General features: G+C 39.4%; 1 protein-coding gene across 3 annotated transcripts in view; it reads right to left on the bottom strand.

The window, feature by feature from the left end:
- FIG4 (FIG4 phosphoinositide 5-phosphatase) overlaps positions 1 to 21,464 on the bottom strand; it is a 116,015-nt gene that overhangs the window by 51,374 nt on the left and 43,177 nt on the right. For all 3 annotated transcript variants that reach the window (XM_014839023.3, XM_070496754.1, XM_070496755.1), the window contains 5 exons: positions 21,214 to 21,330; positions 19,434 to 19,479; positions 18,599 to 18,747; positions 16,928 to 17,094; positions 5,757 to 5,895 (listed from right to left, as the gene is read on the bottom strand). In XM_014839023.3, coding sequence (XP_014694509.3) covers positions 5,757 to 5,895; positions 16,928 to 17,094; positions 18,599 to 18,747; positions 19,434 to 19,479; positions 21,214 to 21,330 — 618 coding nt within the window. The remainder of the gene's footprint in view (positions 1 to 5,756; positions 5,896 to 16,927; positions 17,095 to 18,598; positions 18,748 to 19,433; positions 19,480 to 21,213; positions 21,331 to 21,464) is intronic.

Below are 21,464 nucleotides of genomic sequence, written 5' to 3'. Positions count from 1 at the left end.
TCCTCAGACAGCTTATTGAATAGCAAGGCTTTAAGGCATGAAAAGAACAGAGATGGAAGAAGTCTGCTGCTTGTGGAGAATTCATTTGGTCTTTCAACATGTATTAAGCACCTACTGTGTACCAGACACTGCTCTATGTGTTGGAAATGCCATGTCAAAAATAATGACACCGAATGTAGAGCTACTTAATTCCAGTATTGCTTCTATCTTTGCCAGCCATGACAAGCTTCATGCTGGAAGGAGAAAAACACAAGATAAGAGGGAACTGTACACAGCCCAAGAGATGCAAGCAAGCAGCAGAGCATCCAGGAAAGCATTCAAGGGTCCTGGGATAGTTGAGATTAATAACCTTAAGGAATGTGAAGAATGGAACTTACACTGGAAACAGGCAAATACAGTCTTGATGCTCAAAAGTGAGAAAGTGACAGATTCCGAAACCTATAAATTGATGAGTGTGATGTCAATCTCAGCAAGATAACAGAATCAAGTATTAGCTAGAGATGTGTTGTGAGTAACCTGAAAAGATGATTGGTGACTTCTACGAATCCACAGATATTCACAAAAACAAGCCATGCCAGGCTGATCTCATTTTCTTTTCTGATAGGAGAATCAGACTGTCAGATCGGGGGAATGACAAAGACATGGGCTAATTGTTTAAGAGGGGTAGGGGTGTGTCTGTATGTGTGTTTGTGTGCATGTGCACGACAATGGGTGTGAGTTCTATTTTGTGATGACCTAACCTTGGCAGAGGAGGAAAGTAGAGAAAGAATCAGCTATTATATGAGGAATTTCCTAAAGAATGTTGCTCACAATTAGCTTTCTTAGGAAAAAGAAGTAAACATTGTAAAGAATGTTTTAACTCAGAATGTACCATGTGGAGAAAAAGATTTAAGAGATAAACTTATATTAGTGATTTGAGACCAGGTCACAAATTTTTTTGAATACTACTAAACTATATTTCCATAAGCAAGATAAAGCAATTTAACAACACTTTTTTAAAAGTCTAACTCCTCTGAGTGGGTCTCAAAAGCAAAGAAACCCATAAGAAATACCTGCCTTGGGGAAGATGAGCTGAGACGGAAGATAAGAGCATCTGAGAGGACTAAGCCCAGGACAGGGGGCATCTTCATCACCTCCACCACTAGGTACATTTATTTAGAGGAAGAGCATCTGCACCAGGACAGAAACCTGCTTTGGGACCAGGAATCAGAGGATGGGAGATTGTAAATTGGTGCCAGTTCTTCCTTTGTACACAATACCTAATAAATCAGCTTCTTTTCTCTTTTTCAGTCCCTAGTACTAAGAGTGTTCAATTCCACTGGCTCACATAGGAAGGTTAGGGAAATTTAAAGACTCTAATTCTCCTAGCTAATGTGGGCGCCCTCTGAAATAACATACATGCACTTTAGCAAAGCAATCGATATTTGTGAACAAGATAGAAAATGTGGTCAGAATGACAGTATAGTCAAGGGATGACAGTATAGCAAGTTACAGCTGTTTAAATGATTCCAACCAAAACCACGAGACAACGTCAGGTGGAAGGAGTTGTCTGGTGGTATCCCACAGGGCTCTGCCATCTACGCATTTTTCATCAAGGACTTGCATCAGGATCAAGATGGCCAGCTGATTAAATCTGAAGAAGCTACAAAGCTAAGGTAACAGTTAATAAAAAAGACACGCATTTAAATGTTTTTTACAGAAGCAGGCAAAACACATATGAGCATGACAAGAATGCTTAAATGAGCATGACAAGAATGGTATAGATAAGGCAGGGCAGCAGGACATGTTGAAAAGACTTGGAAATTCTGATGGACAGAAAGCTCAGAGAGTTAACACTATGATGGCATTGCTGAAACAGCTAAGCAATCTTATACTATTTAATGACTAAAACAGAGCATCCAGGACAAGGAGAGTAATGGTCTCAACAGTCCTGCAATAGTTGGCACAAATTAGACAAAACTCTGACTGGTACTGCACTCAGGTCTGGGCACCACAGTTTACAAAGAATATTGACATCGACTGGAATACATTCAAAGGAGAGCATTCTGAATGCTAAAGAGACCTGAAACCACAGTATATGAGGAACAGCTAAAGAATGTGCGACTAGGGGCTGGCCCCGTGGCCAAGCGAAGTCCACACACTCCGCTTCAATGGCCCAGGGTTTCACCGGATCGGATCCTGCGTGAGGACATGGCACCGCTCATCAGGTCATGCTGAGGCAGCGTCCCACACAGCACAACCAGAAGGACCTACAACTAGAATATACAACTATGTACTGGGGGGCTTTGGGGAGAAGAAGAAGAAACAAAAAAGAAGATTGGCAACAGATGTTAGCTCAGGTGCCAATCTTAAAGAAAAAAAATGTGTGACTATTTAACCTTGAGAAAAGATTTTGAGAATGTGTGAACTTGTCTTCAAATATTTAAAAGACTATCAAGTGGAAGAGGAAATTGTGTTCTCAAGGTCTCAGTGGGTTGAACTAAGAAGTAGGGAAAGAGAAGCAGATCTCAGCACGACACGAGGACGAACTGTGTAAGTGAACTGTCTGAAAATAAATGCCTTCTCAACCAGACACGTCGAGCACAGGCCAGATGACCTCTCCCTGGGGAGATACCGAGGAAACTCACGTATCAGACGGTGAGTGGAGCCAGGAAACCTCCCAACTCTGAGTCAATGAAATAATTAATCCTTAACATCTAAAAACACCTTGGTAACATTATAAACACTGATTCAATAAATGGTATCTTAGATGATGTACGACATATTAACCTAAATCAGAACAAAGCTTCAATTAGTGGTTCTGAGCAGATCAATAATTGTGGGATTTTGAGGAACGGAAGCAGTTACCTCAAGAGGACCTGGTTTGGATGAATTCTAGGCAGAGCTAGGCTTATTCCCCCCTTCCCTTAACATTCAATAAAATATTATTTCACAATAAATCATTGGTAAACACAGTATAAAATACAGGATGGTCACCAAGTCTGGAAACACAAGCAAATACATAATAAAGAGTTTATTGATATTACATTACAATAAGTGATAAAATAATATTACCTAAGTTTCCAGATTTTATGGCCATCCTGTATGATTTTTAATAACTGTTACAACTAGAGAAGATTATCTCCTTCAAGAATAATAACAATACTAACATCTATTGGACTTACTATGTGCTAAGCCTTTATATTATCTCACCTGATTCTCAGAAAAACCTACAGGTTAGATACTCTTCTTATCTCTATTTGACTCATGTGGGAACCGAGGGTGAGACCAGTTACGTGACTTGCCCACGATCACACAGGTGTTAACCAGAGGCAGTCTCTCCAGAGCCTGGCTGCTTCAGGACTGTGTTCTGTCTGTGTCACACCCAGTACTAAGCACTTTCCACACATTTTCCCATTTAATCCACAAAATGACCCTGTGAGACATGCATAGTCATCTCTATTTTACAGACGAGAAAATGAGATTTCCAGAGGTCAAGTAAGAAGTCTAAGGTTATACATACACTTGCAGAAATTCTAACTCAGCTCTACTCGACCCTGAAGTCCAGGCTCTCGTCCTACTACTGTCTCTGGCTAACTTGCTCATTTCTTCTGAGCATTATAATACTAATTTAACCGTCATCAAAATAACCTGCATAGGTGGGTGACAGTAGAAAGCCTTAAATAAAATGCTGAAATTTTTCTTACAGTATTTATGAGTACTGTTATGAGCAGTATCAATTGTTGATACCATAAACCAATTTTTGGAATTCTGACATTCTGGAGAAAAAAACAAAAACAGGAGACCAAATCAACTGAGAGAACCATATTACCTACTTTGATAAAACTTTATTTTTAGTGGCAGGTTTGTAGATGATTTTTGTTGAATCATCTAACTAGCTGAATAATCTCAGTCAAGACACATTCTCTCTGTATCTCAGTTTCCTTTTTTTTTTTTTTTTTTTTTACAGAAAATGGGCATGTAACACCATCTTCTTTTATTCCCATAAATAAGCTCCAACACAGCCTGCCTCAGTTATGTAACTCAGGGTGAGCAAGTGGTCTAATTTATGCCTGTAATATTCTAGCTAATTTCTGCAGTACAAAATCAAGTTTTGGTTGTTCCCAAGCTATGTCTTAATAGTTTCAATCCCTTAAGGTAATATAAAATTTAAGAAAAATCAACCACATTTACCCATAGTCAGTTGCATTGCCAAAGCTAAATACAGGTGTTTACATTCATCTCCCACCAAATAAACATAATTAATTCCAAATATTTTGTCAGCAAAAATTCACATAGGCAATCATTTTATTATTATTATTATTTTTTATTTTTAAGATTGGCCCTGAGCTAACATCTCTTGCCAATCTTTTCTTTTTCTTCCTCTTCTCCCCAAAGCCTCCCAGTACATAGCTGTATATTCTAGGTGTAGGTCTTCTGGCTCTGCTATGTGGGACGCCACCTCAGCATGGCTTGATGAGCAGTGCTAGGTCCGAGCCCAGGATCCAAACCATGAAACCCTGGGCCGTGGAAGCAGAGCACACGAACTTAACCACTCGGCGTGGGGCCAGCCCCTAGCGATCATTTATTAATATTAAATTTAACATAAAAACAAGCAGTACTTCATTTATAGGGAAAGTAAGCTAAGTATTAAATTAGTTATTCCAATAATAAGCACTTTTAAGAACAAATTTGAGCAACATATAAACTCTGATACTTCCCTAATATTTTAAATACTGCTGAAGTGACACAGAACTTGGTAACAGCCGTAACATCAGCACTTGCTAATTCACCAGTTGTTTGCGGTCTGTCTACACAATCAGCACAGACTGACAATGACCCCTGTAGTGTTTGGGAGGCAATGTTACATAACATAAGGGCTCTGTCAAACTGATGCTGCGAGACAAGAGCATTAGGAAAGACCTTGACCTTATGGGCGCTAGAACAGGATGGACCAGGATCCAACCTCATATATGCGAAAACGTTTGCTCAGGTGGAAAATTGATTAGATTAGTATATGACTCCTCAATTAAAAATACAGAAGAGTCTTCTCACGAAATCCTCACTATGACTGTAAGGTGTGTCCCATCGTTTACATTTTGCAAATGAGGAAAACGAGGCTTAGAGAAGTTAAATAACTAGTCCAAGGTCACACAACTCCAGAGATTTCACTTCAAGTCTACCTGACCCTGACGCCCACCCTACAGGGCATCCTGTTAAAATGCCTCAGGTCAACAGTTCATTACTTTTGGAAATATTAAGACCAATGTACCGTCATCAAAATAACCTGTACTGGCAAATAGCTCTAGAAAGTCCAAAACGAGTGATAGGGGTGACAGGAGCGGTATCTGACATTAGAGTCACCAAGAGTCAGTTGTGCTTCCTGGAAGAAAGAACTTTGGGATTCCAAAGTGATGCTGCTTAGGTGCCACACTTGAAAATTCAGATTGACCCCTTAAAGATTAGAGTTTTTTTGAGTTCCACATTTGAGGAAGCACTCAGAAATGATGTTGATGGCTTGCTTTAGTGGAGTTACAATTTATATTCAATAATGAAGTTCTGAAACTTTATATCTTACGGAAAATGCAAAACATCAATTGTTAACGACAATTTTCCAAACCCACCCTCAGGACATCAACAATCATAAATTCCTCACGACAAACAAGCAGTAAGATGGACAACTTTAGCCTATGGGATTATTTCTCAAAAAGAAAAGTATCTCATATTCAAAGTAACATCAAATCTGAGTTTACATAGTAGACTAGAAAGAAAAATACCTTCTTCTCGTTGGTAAAAGTCTCATGGTATTTTTATGGTGCAAATAAAAATCTGTTGGGAGTTCCCAGAGATGAGGTTTCCCTTCAGTGGGGTGGAAAACTCCCAGGAAGAGGTTAATGGAATCTTGTCTATCAGCATCTAAAAAAGCAAAAATACGTCTTTCAGGAAATGTATTACCGACATATATAACTCAGGAGAATGTCTACTCAGGAGGATAAGGGTACAACCGTGATTTCATAGAACATACCTCTGCAAATAATAATATTTATACTTCAAGAAAAGTCACACACAGACACAAAATCTAAAACAGTCACCAAGATTTTGGGCAGAATTAAAATCTTCCTTCAAAATGTTTCCTTTTTGCTCCATACCTCTCACAATACAGAGAATAGTGAACATAAACCGTATCCTGAATTTTGAGAGACTCTTAAAAATCTTTAAGAACTGCCATAATACCGCAGCAATCTTATTCTTAGAATAAAAACACATTCTCACCATTTATTAGTTTACCTGAAACAAATACGTCTTCACTTTATTGCAAAGACAAGCAGAGACGTCAGAGACAAATAAAATGCCCCAATTCCTACTCATATTCTGTTGCACAACCTTGAACAAGCTGGTTTGCATAGTTTCCACTTTTAATCCTTGAAAAGATATTCTCCATTTCTTTCGCAGAGACAATGTTTACAGCATTTTCTGTCCTCCTCAGCAGTCGGTCTGGCCCACTCCCTTTGAGTTTGAAAATGAAGGCAGAGCAGGCCCATGGATAACAGCCTCGTTCTGGCCATTCAACCACTCCAAAATTACTGACTATCTCTATATTGTATTTCCTCTTCCTTTTCTAATTATATTTTGGTAAGAATGATGAGAAGCACTGAAGTGGTCTCAGAACCACCCTTCCCATTCTGCACTGTGTCCTCTCTAGCATCCTTCATTCTTTCCCTCATTTCCTTCTTTCCATTCTTGTCTCAGAGCCCTGTAGATTCAAGTTTGGGGCAGACATCCACAATATAAATAATAACCTTTTTCTGAAAATGAGGATGGAACTAAGAAGATAGCACAGTAGAAATGACTGCTTTTGAAACAAGATAACGTTATCATAAAATCAATTTTCTTCCAACAGCTATAGTGAACACAGATATATCTGAAATTAGCAACACTGTTCTCATTGGGCTATTTGGTCATTTCAGCAAAAGGAATAAATGAAATATGGTACATCAGACATGTTCCAGTTATTAGTGTTTTGACTGGAAGCATTCCATTAAAACAGCACTTACCTTTCAGGCTAAAAGTAATACACAAAAGGGATGTGTTTACATGGTGAGGCTGTGTTTATATGCCTTTTTTGCCATTTGTTGAGAGAAAACATCAAGTATTAAATGATGCAGACATTACCGCCCCAATTTGCACCTTCTTTACACAATACAAAAGTAAACATACTGCTTTTATAGTAATTATATTCTTTATGCTTCTTGAATAGCCTTAATAGCACTTAATAATTCATACTATGCAGTATCTCAAAATACCTTAATACTATTTAGAGAAGCTTTCCATTTTCCAGCCATGTGTTCAAGGAGTTTCTTTCATCCTTTAAATCTAAGAGTAGTTTCCTTTAATTTTTAGCAAGTATGATAAAATGTAAGATGTGAGAAACATAACCAGATAAAGGATATTCCTTCAAAGGATCATAATGAAAACTTCTTGAAGATACTGTTACTATTATAACTTAAAATATATCCATGGTGTTTATATAGTTGCCTACCAAGCTTGGACCTGAGGATCTTTTCCTGGCTGCTTCTGACTGCAAATAAGGCAATCACCCTCAGGAAGACAGTAGTACTTGAGATATGGAAAAGAGCTTAAAACAGACAGGTTCTCTGTAGCTGTGGCTAACAGGAAGGCAAAAGGATTTCTTACTTTTGTCCTCAACTAGGCTTAAAGGAAGAAAGAATACTCACCATTCAGACTCCATCCAAACAGTTAAAACACTAACCAGTTTTATTATGCACTGTATTTAAATAGATCAGGCTTGAATATAATGATTCTCCTTAATTAGCCCAACAAATTTCTTTTGAAACTAGAATATTTGTTATTCTAATATTAAATTAAGTTTGTGAAAAAGTGGCCTCTAAAATCATTAATGGAAAGGAACATTATTCAATAAATAGTACTGTTTAACTATTGGGGGGGAGGGGACAGTGAAGTCAGATCTCTACCTCACACTATACAGTGAAATGAATACCAACTAAATGTAAGAAAGACAAAGATCAACACCCTGATAGAAAAAAAGAAACATGCAATTTTCAAAAGAAACAGAAATAGACAATGATCACACAAAAATCCAACTTTACTAGTTATCAAACAAATGCAAACTGAAGCAATATATTATTTCTACCTATTAAGCTGGAAGTACTTTTCAAAATGGGCACTCCTATATTCTGCTGAGGGAGCATTCACTGCTATATCCTTTCTTTAAGGTAATTTGGCTATATATATATATATATATATATATATATATATACATATTTTAAAAGGCCCTGAAAATATCTATACTCTCTGGTCTAATAAATATGCTCCTGCAATTTTCACAAGAAAAGATAAAAAATGTGCACAAATGGTGTATGTTCAAAGATATTTGTTTAAAAGAAACCTAAATGCACAATAATAACAAATAACAATTACGGTGCTTCTAAAGGATAGACTGCCATAAGGCTACCAAAAATCATGTTGTAGAAGAATATTTAAGGTCATAAAGATTACTCACATTATCTAAAAGGGCAAAAGCAGAATATAAATTACGTGTATAGTAAAACTAGAAGGATCATGTTCTCCTAAATATGAACAAGTAGCTATTTCTGGAAGGTGAGGATTATATGATTTATTTGTGAGTTATTCTGTACTTTCAATAATTAACATATGTTACTTTCATAATTTAAAAAAACACCATTCATTCATTCACCCAAGAACCTGTTACATCCCACGCTATGGATACAGTACAGGTTTCCCTTGCTATTTGAAAGTATAGCGTTCCTGTGAAACCTTTCATAAGCCGAAATGGCGTAAAGCAAAGAAGCCATTACCGTTAATTTATATGGGAAAAATTTTTGAGTTTTCCCAGACCCCAAAAAATAACCCACCAAAATAAACTGAGATAAAGCACAGATGCTCAGAGACAGTTCAAAGCTCTGGCAGCTTGATGCTGAGATGCTAAGTATAGTTCCCGGTGGAGAAGCTTGGTGGCGCCACCCTCCTGCTTGGGGTGTGTGCACCTCCTCGAGAAGGGCTCGCTGCAAAACAAATGGTGAACGCTATTTTCGCTTTTCTTCTCTTTTCATAAAAGTGCAAATCCTCTTCGGATTTATTTTGGTTAGTGAAAGCAGGTACTAATGTAGGTCCTTCGTAAAAGCAAAGTGGTATAAAGGGAACTTTCAGATGGCGGGGGAAACCTGTAATATGCAAGACTGACAGGCTCTTGTGGGGCTTACATTCCAGGGTGGGAAACAAAAATAATATACAAGTAAGTAATAGACAAGGTACTTCCAGAGGATGTAAGTTCTATGGAGAAAATAAAAGAGCGACATGAGAATGAGGAGAGGAGAGGGACACTGAGATTGGGCAGTCAGGAGACGGGACAGAGGCTGAAGCGTCTGAGGAAGTAACATGTGAACTGTGAGGAGGAGAAGCAGGTGGTCATACAGAGCTCTGAGGGCTGTGCCCAAGCAGAAGGACAAACAAACACAAAGGCCTGAAGCGGGGGAAAGCTGGGCAGCTCCAGGAACAGAAAGAAGGCCGGGAGCTGGAAGGCAGTGGGTGAGGAAGAGAGCAGGTCAGGGCCAGCTGGACCGGGCCAGACCATACAAAGCCTGCAGGTCACGGTTAGAGACCGATTTTAAGTGCAAGAGGAAGCCCTGGAAGGGTTTTTAAAGAGGGGAGTGATGTGATCTCATTTAAGTTTTGAAGAGATCACTCTGGCTGCTTGAGCAAGAGCAGAAGAGGGGAGAAAGAGAGATGAATCAGGAGTCACTGCCACGTTCAGATAAGAGGTGACAGCTGTTTGCACTATCGTGGCAGCACTAAGGATGAAAAGAGCAGGAGGATTGGGGATATATTCTGGAGGTAGAGCCAACAAGATCTGCTGACAGATGGGATTGGGAGGGATAAGGAAAATAAAGGAATCAAGGGTGATTCCTAGGTTTCTGAACTGAGCAATGAGTGATGAGGTGGAGAAACAGGATTGAGACGGAGTCAAGAGTTTCTGTCTCAGAAATGATCAGTTTGAGATTCTTACCATCTCTGACATCTGCGGTAGGAAGAAATTTGGCCCCCATAACCTTTCCTCCCCAGTATCGTATCCATGAATATTTTATATTACATGGCAAAAGGGACTTTGTAGATGTAATTCTGGTTGCTAACCATTGATTTCAAGATAGGGAAATTATCGTCCATTACCTAGGTGGGCCTGCTGTAAGCACATGAATACTTTAAAGGCAGAAGAGGAAAGTAGAAGAGAAGGCAGAAGGGGAAGGCAGAGAGATTCGAAGCACAAGAATTCAATGCACCATTGCTGGTTTTGAGATGGAGTGGGCCACAAGTCAAGGAATGCAAGCAGCCTCTAGGAACCAAGAACAACCCTCAGCCAACAGCCAGCAAGGACACAGGGGCATCAGTCCCATAACTGCATGGGATTCTGCCAAGAGCCTGAATGATCCTGGAAGCCTCCAGATAAGAGCCCAAGTCAGCCAACATTCTAACTTCATTTTGATTTCATTGCCTTCATTTTAACTTCAGCCTTGTGAGACCCTCAGCAGAGAACATAGCTGAGTAACGTCGTGCCCAGATTTCTGACCCACAGAAATTGTGAGATAACAAATGGGTGCTGTTTCAAGCCACTAAATTTGCAATACTTTGTTACAGCACCTATAGAAAACTAATACAATATTCAAGAGGAGATGCTAAGTAGGCATTTGGATAAATGAGCCTGGAGCTCAGTGGAGAAGTCAAGGTTAGAGAGATAAATTTGAGTGTCAAATGCATGACATTTAAGAGCTGGATGAGACGCCCCTAAGGTGAAAGTGCAGAAAGAGAAGAGAAGAAGCGGCTTTAGAAATAGGGCAAGAGAAGTCAACAGAGAGACTGAGTAAGATATCACAGAGGTGGGTTTCAAGAAAGAGGGAGTGGTCAACCATGATAAAAGCTGTTGGGAGGCTGAGTAAGATGAAGACAGAAAAGAGACCACCGGATTTGGCAATGTGGAGATAGTTGGTGATTTTGACAAGCACAGTTTCAGTGGCATGATAGGGCAAATACCCAGTGAAGCAGGTAGACAGAACAGAATATGAGAGCGGAAACAGGCCTGCAGGTAACTCTTTCAGTAACTCTTTCAAGAAGTTTTGCTTAGGAGAACAGAGAAACAGGACTGTAGTTGGAAGAGGGTACGGGATTAAGTATAGAAAGAAAAGTCAGATGGAAAACATCAAGGGGTGCTTTTATGCTAACAGAAATGAGGCAGAAGAGAGAGAAGATGATGTACAGCAATGAGCATGTAATTACAAAGGAAAGCAGGAAGGGGTGGGATTCAGAGCACAGTGGGGGTCAGCCTAAGATGGGCAGGGCCACTTCAACCCCTGTAATATGATACAAGGAAGAAACTACAGGTGCAGATAAGGGCAAGCTCTGCATTTGGGGGTAAGAAGAAGGAGTTCACCCCCAATGACTTATTTTCTCAATGAAGTATGAAGCAAGGGCATCAGCTGAGATTGGACTGCTGTGGGTTCAAGGCGAGAAGACAAGGTCATTTTGGAGAGTGGGAGGATGAACATCCTAGGGCAACGCAGCAGGATCTTCAGGCTGTGTGGAGTGTCCTCTGGAGAACTGCAGTCAGTTTAAACTGAGAGCGCTAAATTGGAACTATTTCTCTTGTCACGTTTAACTGCTTTGGGTGTAGGAGAGATGGAGAGTTAGATTTTAACCAGAGTTATTAATGCGATTTAAAATGGTATTAAAACAAAACATTTTTCCAATTGCTTTCTTTCTGCTATAGCCAAATACAGCTTATTCACTCTAAACCTGAAGGATGTTAGACTTTAGATGTTGGATGTTAGCAGGATGACCTCAGAAGGCCTGATAAACTAAAAGTGCTCACAGGCTCCCTTGCATGTGTCTTTTTCAGTGGCGAGCAGAAGGGAAAAGTAAGGGTTCCGCTACCTCAGAGCATTATTACAAGCTGGGTGATGCCATCTCAACACTATTTTCTGTAATCACTGCTTTTTGTGCATAGTGAGCTTGGAAGTCTTTACCCTGTGACTTTTTTTTTAAATCTTTGTTTGAGGAGAATATGGTTCCCCTCCATGCATGCATACACACACACTCACTACATTTAAATTACACGTGTGTAATTTATACATACACATATAAAATAAACACATACGCGTGTGTGTATGTATATATACAGCAGATCTATTATTAACAGCTGTAGGTATTCTATCTTTTTTCCTATTATAGGATTTAAATTCAACAAGCTTCAGAAAGAAACTCAAGCTTACCAAAATGTAAATGTAAGAAAAAAAATTAGAGCTTAACAAAGTCCTTAAGGGAAGTATAATTATAAAGTTCTTTCTAACATCCAAAGGGAGTATGTAAGGACCTGCTCTTTCCTTGTTGGCATCCTCCAACTGCCTATATAATGTTAGAATGTTATATAATGTTAGAAACCAAAAGATGCTGCTTAGAGACAAACCCCAGAGCGTGCTCATATGTGAAGCCTCAAGAACAGTTTTTAAAATAAGCCTGAAAGGGGGTCAGGTGGGTTGCCCACATAGCATCAATCTGTCTATATGAACTAAGGATAAAATTCCTAACAACTTAATCTCAAAAATCTTCCTGCCCACCCCAGAGGCATAATATGAGAAGATTAATTAAGTTTTACAAAGTTATCATGAATGCTTTAAAGAAAATAGTTCTATAAATATATTATCATTATATAACAACCATTGTAATTTAAAAATAAGTTGTACACCCCAATGACACCATGGTTCTCAAAATAAAGAAGTCTGTTTTAGCCACATTATTCATAAAATAATTCCTTTCATAGTAGTTCTTCTTTCAGTTGTGCATAATTTTGCTTAGCTTTCCATTATGGGCACGTTACTTATTCATGACCATCTTCTATCTTTTAATAGTTCACCTTTCTTTTTTAATCATGTACAGCTACACATTCATTCTCTCCTCTAGTCTTACTGAAAAACACATTACTTGGTCCTTAAGTGTCAATAATGACCCCCATTACAGGGCCAGGGATGACAAGAGAATGGCAAAAGAGTGGATGACTCCATCAGGGCAGTTTTAAACCTTTTTCACGGCAACACACACCCAGAGGGATACGTATTTGTTGGCACACCAACTTACACATGTGTTATAGGTTGAATCGTGTCCCCCAAAAACAGATGTTGAAGTCTTAAGCCCCAATACCTGCGATTATGACATTATTTGGAAGTCAAGTCTTTGTAGAGATAATCCAGTTAAGACGCAGTCACAGTGGAGTAGGGTGGGCCCTTAATACAATATGACTGCAGTCTTTACAAGAAGAGAGAGGCCCACAGGGAGGAGAATGCCATGAAGACACAACACGAGGGGAGAATGTCATGTGACAGCAGAGGTAGAAATTAAAGTACTGCGGTTGCAGGCCAAGAATCACCAGCAAACCAGGAGAAGCTAAGAGGCAAGTGATGATCTTTCCCTGGAGCCTTCAGAGGCAGCAGCGCCCTGCTGACACCTTGATTTCTGACTTCTGGCTTCCAGAATGGTGAAACAATCAGTTTCTGTGGTTGTAAGCCACGCAGCTTGTGGCACTTTGTTACAGAAGCCACAGGAACTAGTACAACGATGAGGCTCACCAGTGAGAATGCCTTTAGAGAGAGAACCTTAAAACCGGTCCAATTCATAAAAACAACTGAAACTATTTGTTATCCTTAGTGTTTTCAGCTTTTGGTAATAATTAATTACTTGCAATGTGTGCTATAGTCAACTGGAAGACATCAGTACATATTAATACCTTCAGTGGGAAGCACAGCAGTAGGGATAACAAAGGATGATGGGAATATTAATATTTTTGCTTTAGAAATCTAGAATTTAAACTTATGCCACTGGCCTGAATTTCTAAATTCTATTTTCTTACCTCTTAACTTTGTTCAGATTAATATATGTTGATTTTAAGTTCCTAAATCCAGTTCAAGGAGTCACACAGAGTCTAAACACTCTGAGGGTCTACAGTGGGCTCTGGTTTACGTTATGCACTGACCTTACTCAAAGTGGTACAATGGGCATAATTCTCAGTGAATCCAAAACAAATGATCTGAGCAGCCCAAGAGCATTTCTGACAGGCTGCATGTTATTAGGCTGACATACTTAGATTTACCAATTTTTTAATTCAGGGAAATGGGGGAGTTAAGGGAGCATAGGTAATAAATTAAATCATGCATTTATTAATTCATTCCACAAATATTTAGTGTGCCATAAACAAGGCATAAGGGACATCATAGTGAACAAGCTTCTCAGGAAGCTCTTGAGTCTTATGGTCGGGGGTGGTTAGTTAATGATTTAAGTGCAACTGTGCCAAGTGCTACAAAGGTACAGAACACTACAAGAACAAAAATTGGAGGACATTCCTTGAGGAAGTGAAAGTAGAGTGAGCAAGGCTGGCGAGGAATTACCTAGCAGAAGAGTGCAGTCATGTGTTCCAGTGGGTGGAACGACAGCCTGTGGCAGAAGAAGCCTAACTTATTCTGGAAACTCTGAGAAGGTCAGTATGTCTGGAGAGTAGTGATGGAGGACGGGAATGGTGTGAATGGCAGGATGGCAAGGTAGGTCGGGCCAGAACATGCAGGACCTCTAGGTCTGTCGTGCACTTCCCTCCCGCACCCACCAGGCTGCCAGGCAGTTTCTGACTTCTCCATAATGCATGAATAGGGAAGGTCTTACTTGATGTGGTGGACTCCAAAGGGGCCCCCATGCTCCCCACCTCCTGGTGTTCACACCTTAGTGTAATATCCTTTACTACGGAATGAACTGTGTCTCCCTAAAAAGACATATCCCCAATACCCATTAATGTAATCTTATTTGGAAATAGGGTCTTTTGCAGATATAATCAAGTTAGGAAGATGTCATATTGAATTAGGGTAGACCCTAATCCAATATGGCTGGTGTCCTTATAGGAAGAGGGAAATTTGCCGTAACAGACCTAGACACATGACGGAAAAAGGCCATGTGACAATGGAAGCAGAGACTGAAGTGCTGCAGTTGCAGCCAAGGATTGCTGGCAAACGACCAGAAGCTAGGAAGAAGCATGCAAGGATTCTCCCCTATGGGTTTCAGAGGGAGCCTGGCCCTGCTGACAACTTGATTTTGAACTTCCAGCCTCCAGAACTGTGAAATAGTAAGTCTCTATTGTTTTAAGTGACCTAGTTCATGCTATTTTGTTACAGCAGCCTAGGAAACTAATAGAGATTTCCCTAATATGTGGATGGGACCAACGGTTTGCTTCTGAGCAATGGGACACGGCCAAGTGATGTGATGTCACTCCCATGATTACCTTGTGCTATATAAGATTCTGTCTTGCTAGCAGACTCATTCTAGAGACTCTCTTTCCCTTCATGGCTAGGAAGAAGAGAGCTGCCACAAGTCCTACAAGGAACAGGTCCAGAAGGAACTGCAAGGAATTGAATTCCACCAACAGACACATGAGCGGGGAGGTGGATCCTTCCTTAGTCAGGCCTCCAGATGAGACCACAGTCTGCTGACATCTTGATGGCAGCTTTGTGAGATCCTATGTAGAGAACTCAGCTAAGTTGTGCCTGGAATTCTGACCCACAGAAATCAAGAGATAATGAATATGTGTTGTTTCAAGATGCTAAGTTTTTGGTAATTTGTTACACAGCATAGAAAACTAACACATTTGAACAGCAGCATGGCAATGTGGCTTTGCATTCTTTCTGCGCATTGAAAATATTGAAAGCTGACTCATGGATGTTTTCATGAATGCTTCAGATCCCATCACTGGGGACTCTCTGGCAGTTTCTTTGATGGATACATACACTTTTTCATATCAGGCAGTTTCTTGCAACTCCTTCCTTAAGAATCCAGTGATCACCTCTTGTTTCCTGTTGCTAGGGTCCCTCTGGCCAGGGCCTAGCCCCACCCTATGCTGGTACCCTCTTCTGTGAAGCCTACATCTGGTCACCAGTAAACAATCAGGATCTTCTGCCCAACCAACTCTGTGGGTGCAGGCCATTCTCAACATGGCAGCCCTCTCCTCAGCCCATCCCTCTGCTTCAGCTTTACTGCACAGCAGTCCAAAGCCAACAGCTCCATGGGGTCCTCCAACAGCAGGACACTACATCAAGCTTGCCCAGAGTCCTGTTGAAGCCCATTCTTGGCTTGAGGTGAAGGAGTGGGGGTGGGTGACAGTTACTGCATGGCTACAGTTCACTCCAAAGAACCTCTTTTACCAATCTCTCTCCTCTACATTTTGTAAACTTTTTTATCCTTGAACTGGTTCAAGGGCCCAAGACTCACAGAATCAGAACCTAAGACTTCCTTCGTAAATTCTGTGCACGGAGATTCGTCTCACAATCACTTTGGTCTCTGATATTTATTGTGTTGGAAATTCCATCAGAAGGGAGGGAGGGAAAGTGCCATTTTAATCCCTGTTACTAATTTTAGTTATCACAAGTCATAAAATAAGAGGAGTATAATTTAGTGTTAAAGTTACTATTCATTTCTAATTAACAGTTTAAAAAAATCAGTGATGTTTACCTTCTTAGACAATTGTCAAGACTATAAACCCTATTTAAAAATAACTACTTAATATTCTCAAAGTTATCTAGGCATTGTAAGCAGAATTACAGGAGACAGAAGCCAAGGAATCAGAGTAGTTTGAATTGTGTAAAAGCTCCAATTATGGGTGGCAAAATGCAAAAGTGCCCTATTTAAAACACAAAGTTTATTCATTCATTTATTAAACAAATATTTATTGAGCACCTTCTAAGTGACAGACTCTGCTTTAAACTTTTTAAATATTTAATTTTGATTTTGCTTAGCCAAATAACTAAAAAAAAAAGAAGAGGAAAAATGTACTTCAGAATAAGTCTTAGAAATGCCAATTACTCCAGATTACCTGAAAAAGCGTTGCTGTAATATCTAGACAGGGTCTGCATGATGTCTTTGGAGTGCTGGGTCCACGGCGCTATCTTTCTGTAGGTTTTAACACGATGAACAAGTTGAGAGCCACCATACTGAAGGGACAGCGTATCCCCGTGGTCTTCATAGAGTTCCTCAAATAACCTAAGCCAAAGAAAAACAAACACTAAAGAATTTTACCAAAAGTGTTACACGTGTTATTCACTTAGCCACAGACTCAAAACAACTCTTTCACTTTATGAATTCCTCTGAGCCTTTCCTTTCAAGTAGACTCTTCGACCTCTTGAAGATAAATGCAAATGCAAAATATATTTCATAGTAATAGTCTAATAAGCAACAAAGTCACAGAAAACAGGAAAAAGGAAGCAGGGGTACGAAAAACATAACCTACCAAAGCCTGACCAAACTGGTTTTAACCTTATTAAAAGATTCCTAACTTTCTGCAGCTTGCCACATCAATTTACCTTGGATGACAGAATTTTCTGTTCTCTCTGAATTGCTTTTGAAAAAAAGACATGCTCGGGGTCTGCCTGGTGGCGTAGTAGTTAAGTTTGCGTGCTCCACTTTAGCAGCCCAGGGTTTGCAGGATTGGATCCTGGGCGAGCACCTACACAAGGTTCATCAAGCCATGCTGTGGTGGCATCCCACATACAAAAAATAGAGGAAGACTGGCACAGATGTTAGCTCAGGGCAAATCTTCCTCAAGCAAAAAGAGGGAGATTGGCAATGGATGTTAGCTCAGGATCAATCTTCCTCATCTAAAAAAAAGGGGGGGATGGCATAGCTTAAGTTTGTGTGCTCTGCTTTGGCGGCCTGGGGTTCACTGGTTTGGATCCTGGGCATGGACATTGCACCACTTGTCAAGCCATGCTGTGGCAGAGGCATCCCATATACAAAATACAGGAAGATGGGCACAGATTTTAGCTGAGGGGCAATCTTCCTCAGCAAAAAGAGGAGGATTGGCAGTGGATGATAGCTCAGGGCTAATCTTCCTCAAAAAAAAAAAGAAAAAAAAGGACATGCTCTTGTCACAGATGGATAAACATTATTCTTTCTTATCCTAGAAATACATATCTGAAACCTCTGCTTCTTCAAGTGCCTGTTCAGATTCATATCTGTGGATCCGGCCATTTGTAAGCTGATCACTTTCCTCGACAGAGCCTGTATGACCCTCTGAGATGTGCAGTAACAGCTATCACTGCATTTTCAAGAAACACTACTTCATGCAGTACCATGGATCCCAAAAACGGCAAAAAACCAGCAATTTTTAATGAAGAATCGATCTTTCCTATGTCTTATATTTTTAATTCAAAATGTATGAAGGCACATTACTTTTTTTTTTCTAATGCAATCTGGAATTGTGTTTTAGAAAAATCTACTAGTTTGGATCTATCTAAAGCACTTAGGATTTATCTAAAGAACACAATGTTTGTTGATAATTAACAGAAACAAAAAAACCTCCAAATCACGGCAGCAACACACAAGCTTTTAATAGAAATATTTATTACAGAATTAATTTGAATAATGTCTTTTAGCAACATAATTTTTGAGAAGCTAAAAGTAGAAATGAGTTCATAAAAGTCCTTATTATTAAGCAAACTTGCTTTCCATCCTTCCCAGCATTCAAAAGGCAGAAAACAAGGCTTACCTAACTGCGTCCGTATCAAACTGAAGATTAGGTTTGTCAATCAGCCCCAAGGAATACAGCTGATAGGCCAGAGCACACTTCCCCACCATGAACTGAGCCGTGTTGGTGCGGTCCAAACAGTCCACACAGTTGGTTCGAAGAACACCAGTCTAAAGAGAAACACCTTAAGACTCTCAACCATCATTCGGTCACCAAAACTACCTCCATCCAACTTTAGACTTCTTTGCTTTAAGAAATACAAGAAAAGCTACAGCCAGGGTATTATTCCTGAACAGATAATGAAGACTATTTCTTAAATTATAAAAGGTTATATTTGCTGCTCACTTAACATTGATGCAACAGCATCGTTATACCTTCTCGTCCATATTTGAATTTTCTTGTTTAGTTTAACAAGATAAAACAAATAGCTAACGTTTTCCACATCTACCAAATAATAAAATACGTGCTTTTTTTCTGATACGTCTCCTTTACTGTACAAATCAAATATTCGATGGTCGAGGTCATATCATTTTTAAAGCATAGTTAATATATAGTGATTGTATCTGGCTTATTTTCCAAAGTCATTCTAATTTTAGTCTTTTCACATTTCTGTTTATGTTTCTATTTCCAATAACAAAATTTATAACATATAGAAAAAAATCCATGGGCCATTATTATTTTAGTTGCACATCCTTTGTAAGAGTTAAACACTAGCAGTAAGGCTTCTAAAAATCATTCTCAAATGATTAATAATTTTGCATTAATTAAGAAGCATCTCTCTCCATGGTTGCTTTCAGAAAACATCAGACACTGTGGATACAGACTCTATACATTATTAATATAATGTCGTCTATACCTGCAGGCGACCAGTGGGAATCACGCATCCTCCTAGTTCATTCCACCTGTTTAAAAATACATGCTTTAAAAAAAATTTTAATAGCATAATCTATATTCATTTTTGGTTCCAGCTCTTTATTAAGAACCAAAGAATTGAAGTAACAGAGCTGAGGTGCCTGAAGAATCAGCTGATTCTGCTTACTTTCATTCTTTCAGGTAAGTGAATATGCAAATATCTGGGATGTATGCTATCCACGGGCTCCTCAAAGACAGCCCGGAAAAGGAGCATCTTAACTTGCCCTAGGGCCCTGCACTCTAGCATTTTGTCACCCATGTTCTACCAAAATCCCTCTTGCTTTAATTGAAGCCCACTTGGTCTCAACAGACATGAATAATAATTGCAGGGCATCTTCTAATAAAATCTTCCAAGCCTCATTCTTCTCCCCTCAACAATAGGAATCTCCATCTCCAGCTTTTCTTCATGGGGCTTTGTGACATTCCTTTGGTTGCTCTGGCAGACTTCCTCATTATTTTCCTTCCTACTTATTTTACCCATGTGCTAATGAATGAATGGGGATATGTTTTAAGTACTATAGAATGATATTAATATTTTAATTATTTTAAATACTTTAATTATTTAAAAGAATGTGCAGTGCAGAACAGAGTTAACACAGCAGGCCTGACTGCTCTCTTCAGAAAAGTCTGCTTATAAGGCAGGCCCTTGGCTGGCGTCTGGGAACTTGGGTTCCCACCCTTTCCAGAACAGACAGGAGGCTCACCGTGCCTAAACTGTAGAAACAATATGGTTTTGCCCACATCCTGTTTCCTTGTGGGAGTCTGGAATTTTGGTACACACCAGACAGAGGCTGTCTACGAGACCAGCCTTGAGTAAAGACCCTGGCACCCAGTCTCTGATAACCTCTCTGGTTGGCAACATCTCAGTCCTGCTGTCACAACAAGTTGCTGGGGGAATTAAGGGTGTCCTATGTGTCTTCACCAGGAGGGAACTCTGGAAGCTTCCACCTGATTCCCTCTGGACTTTGCCCCGTGTGCCTTTTCCCTTTGCTGATTCTGCTTTGTATCCTTTGATGCAATAAATCATGGCCGTGAGTATGACAATATGCTGAGTCCTGTCAGTTCTCCTAGTCAGTCACTGAGCCTGCGAGTGGTCTTGGGGACCCCCAACACAGGGGCCTTAAAATCCAAACTATAACAAAAGGATTTTTTCCAAAGACGTACATGCTAGTAGTTGGCTATTTTTGTTTTTTGGGTTTTTTTTTATGATTACGGTTAACTTATTAACTGCAAATAAAATGCTGGGAAAATATTATATTGGTTCCTTAAAAGATAAATAAAACACAGATCCTTGATCTGAAGAAGCTCACAAAATAGTAATGAAGAAAGATTTGTGAGCAAATAACTATAATAGAATGATAAATGTTATTTTCATAAAAATGTTAGTATTTAGTCAATAAGAAAAAATTTTCCTGCTCCTATTTAATACTGAAAAAATAGAATTCATTGCAGAAAATTTTACTTTAAAGAAATATTTTCTGTAATGTTTATTCCATGAAGCAAGAGATAAAGATTCTGTGGTTTCCATCACAAGGAATATAACCACTGGAGGAAATCCCATGCCCATGGTGAATGTTCATACACAGTCACATGAGCAGCTTGTCTTGTGTCCCCCAGGGAATAAATTCATCCATCGTCCAAGTAAAACAAACTGCTTTATATTTAGAATATTTTTATCCACAAGAGCAAAATTCTTGACTTAAATTTTTAAACCCCATACATACTTTTCATCTGGCCGCAAAATGCTACAGTAAGAATCAGGGCGGTTTACAAAGAAACCTGTTTTCTTCACCACACTTTCCGCAATCACATTCAGTCGATCAAGAACATTACACAGTTTGCTGAGGAAAGGAGGAAGAATGAGAAAAGTGAGAAGAACCCAAGTTAATTTTAACACATATTTATCCTTATATATAAAGCAAACAAAGTCTATAGTAATAATATTCAGGGACTTAGTCTTAAAAATTTCTGGTTT

This window comes from Equus asinus, chromosome 24, assembly GCF_041296235.1.
Source record: "Equus asinus isolate D_3611 breed Donkey chromosome 24, EquAss-T2T_v2, whole genome shotgun sequence".
Classification (NCBI taxonomy): Eukaryota; Metazoa; Chordata; class Mammalia; order Perissodactyla; family Equidae; genus Equus; species Equus asinus.
This window is presented reverse-complemented; position numbering and strand designations above follow the sequence as displayed.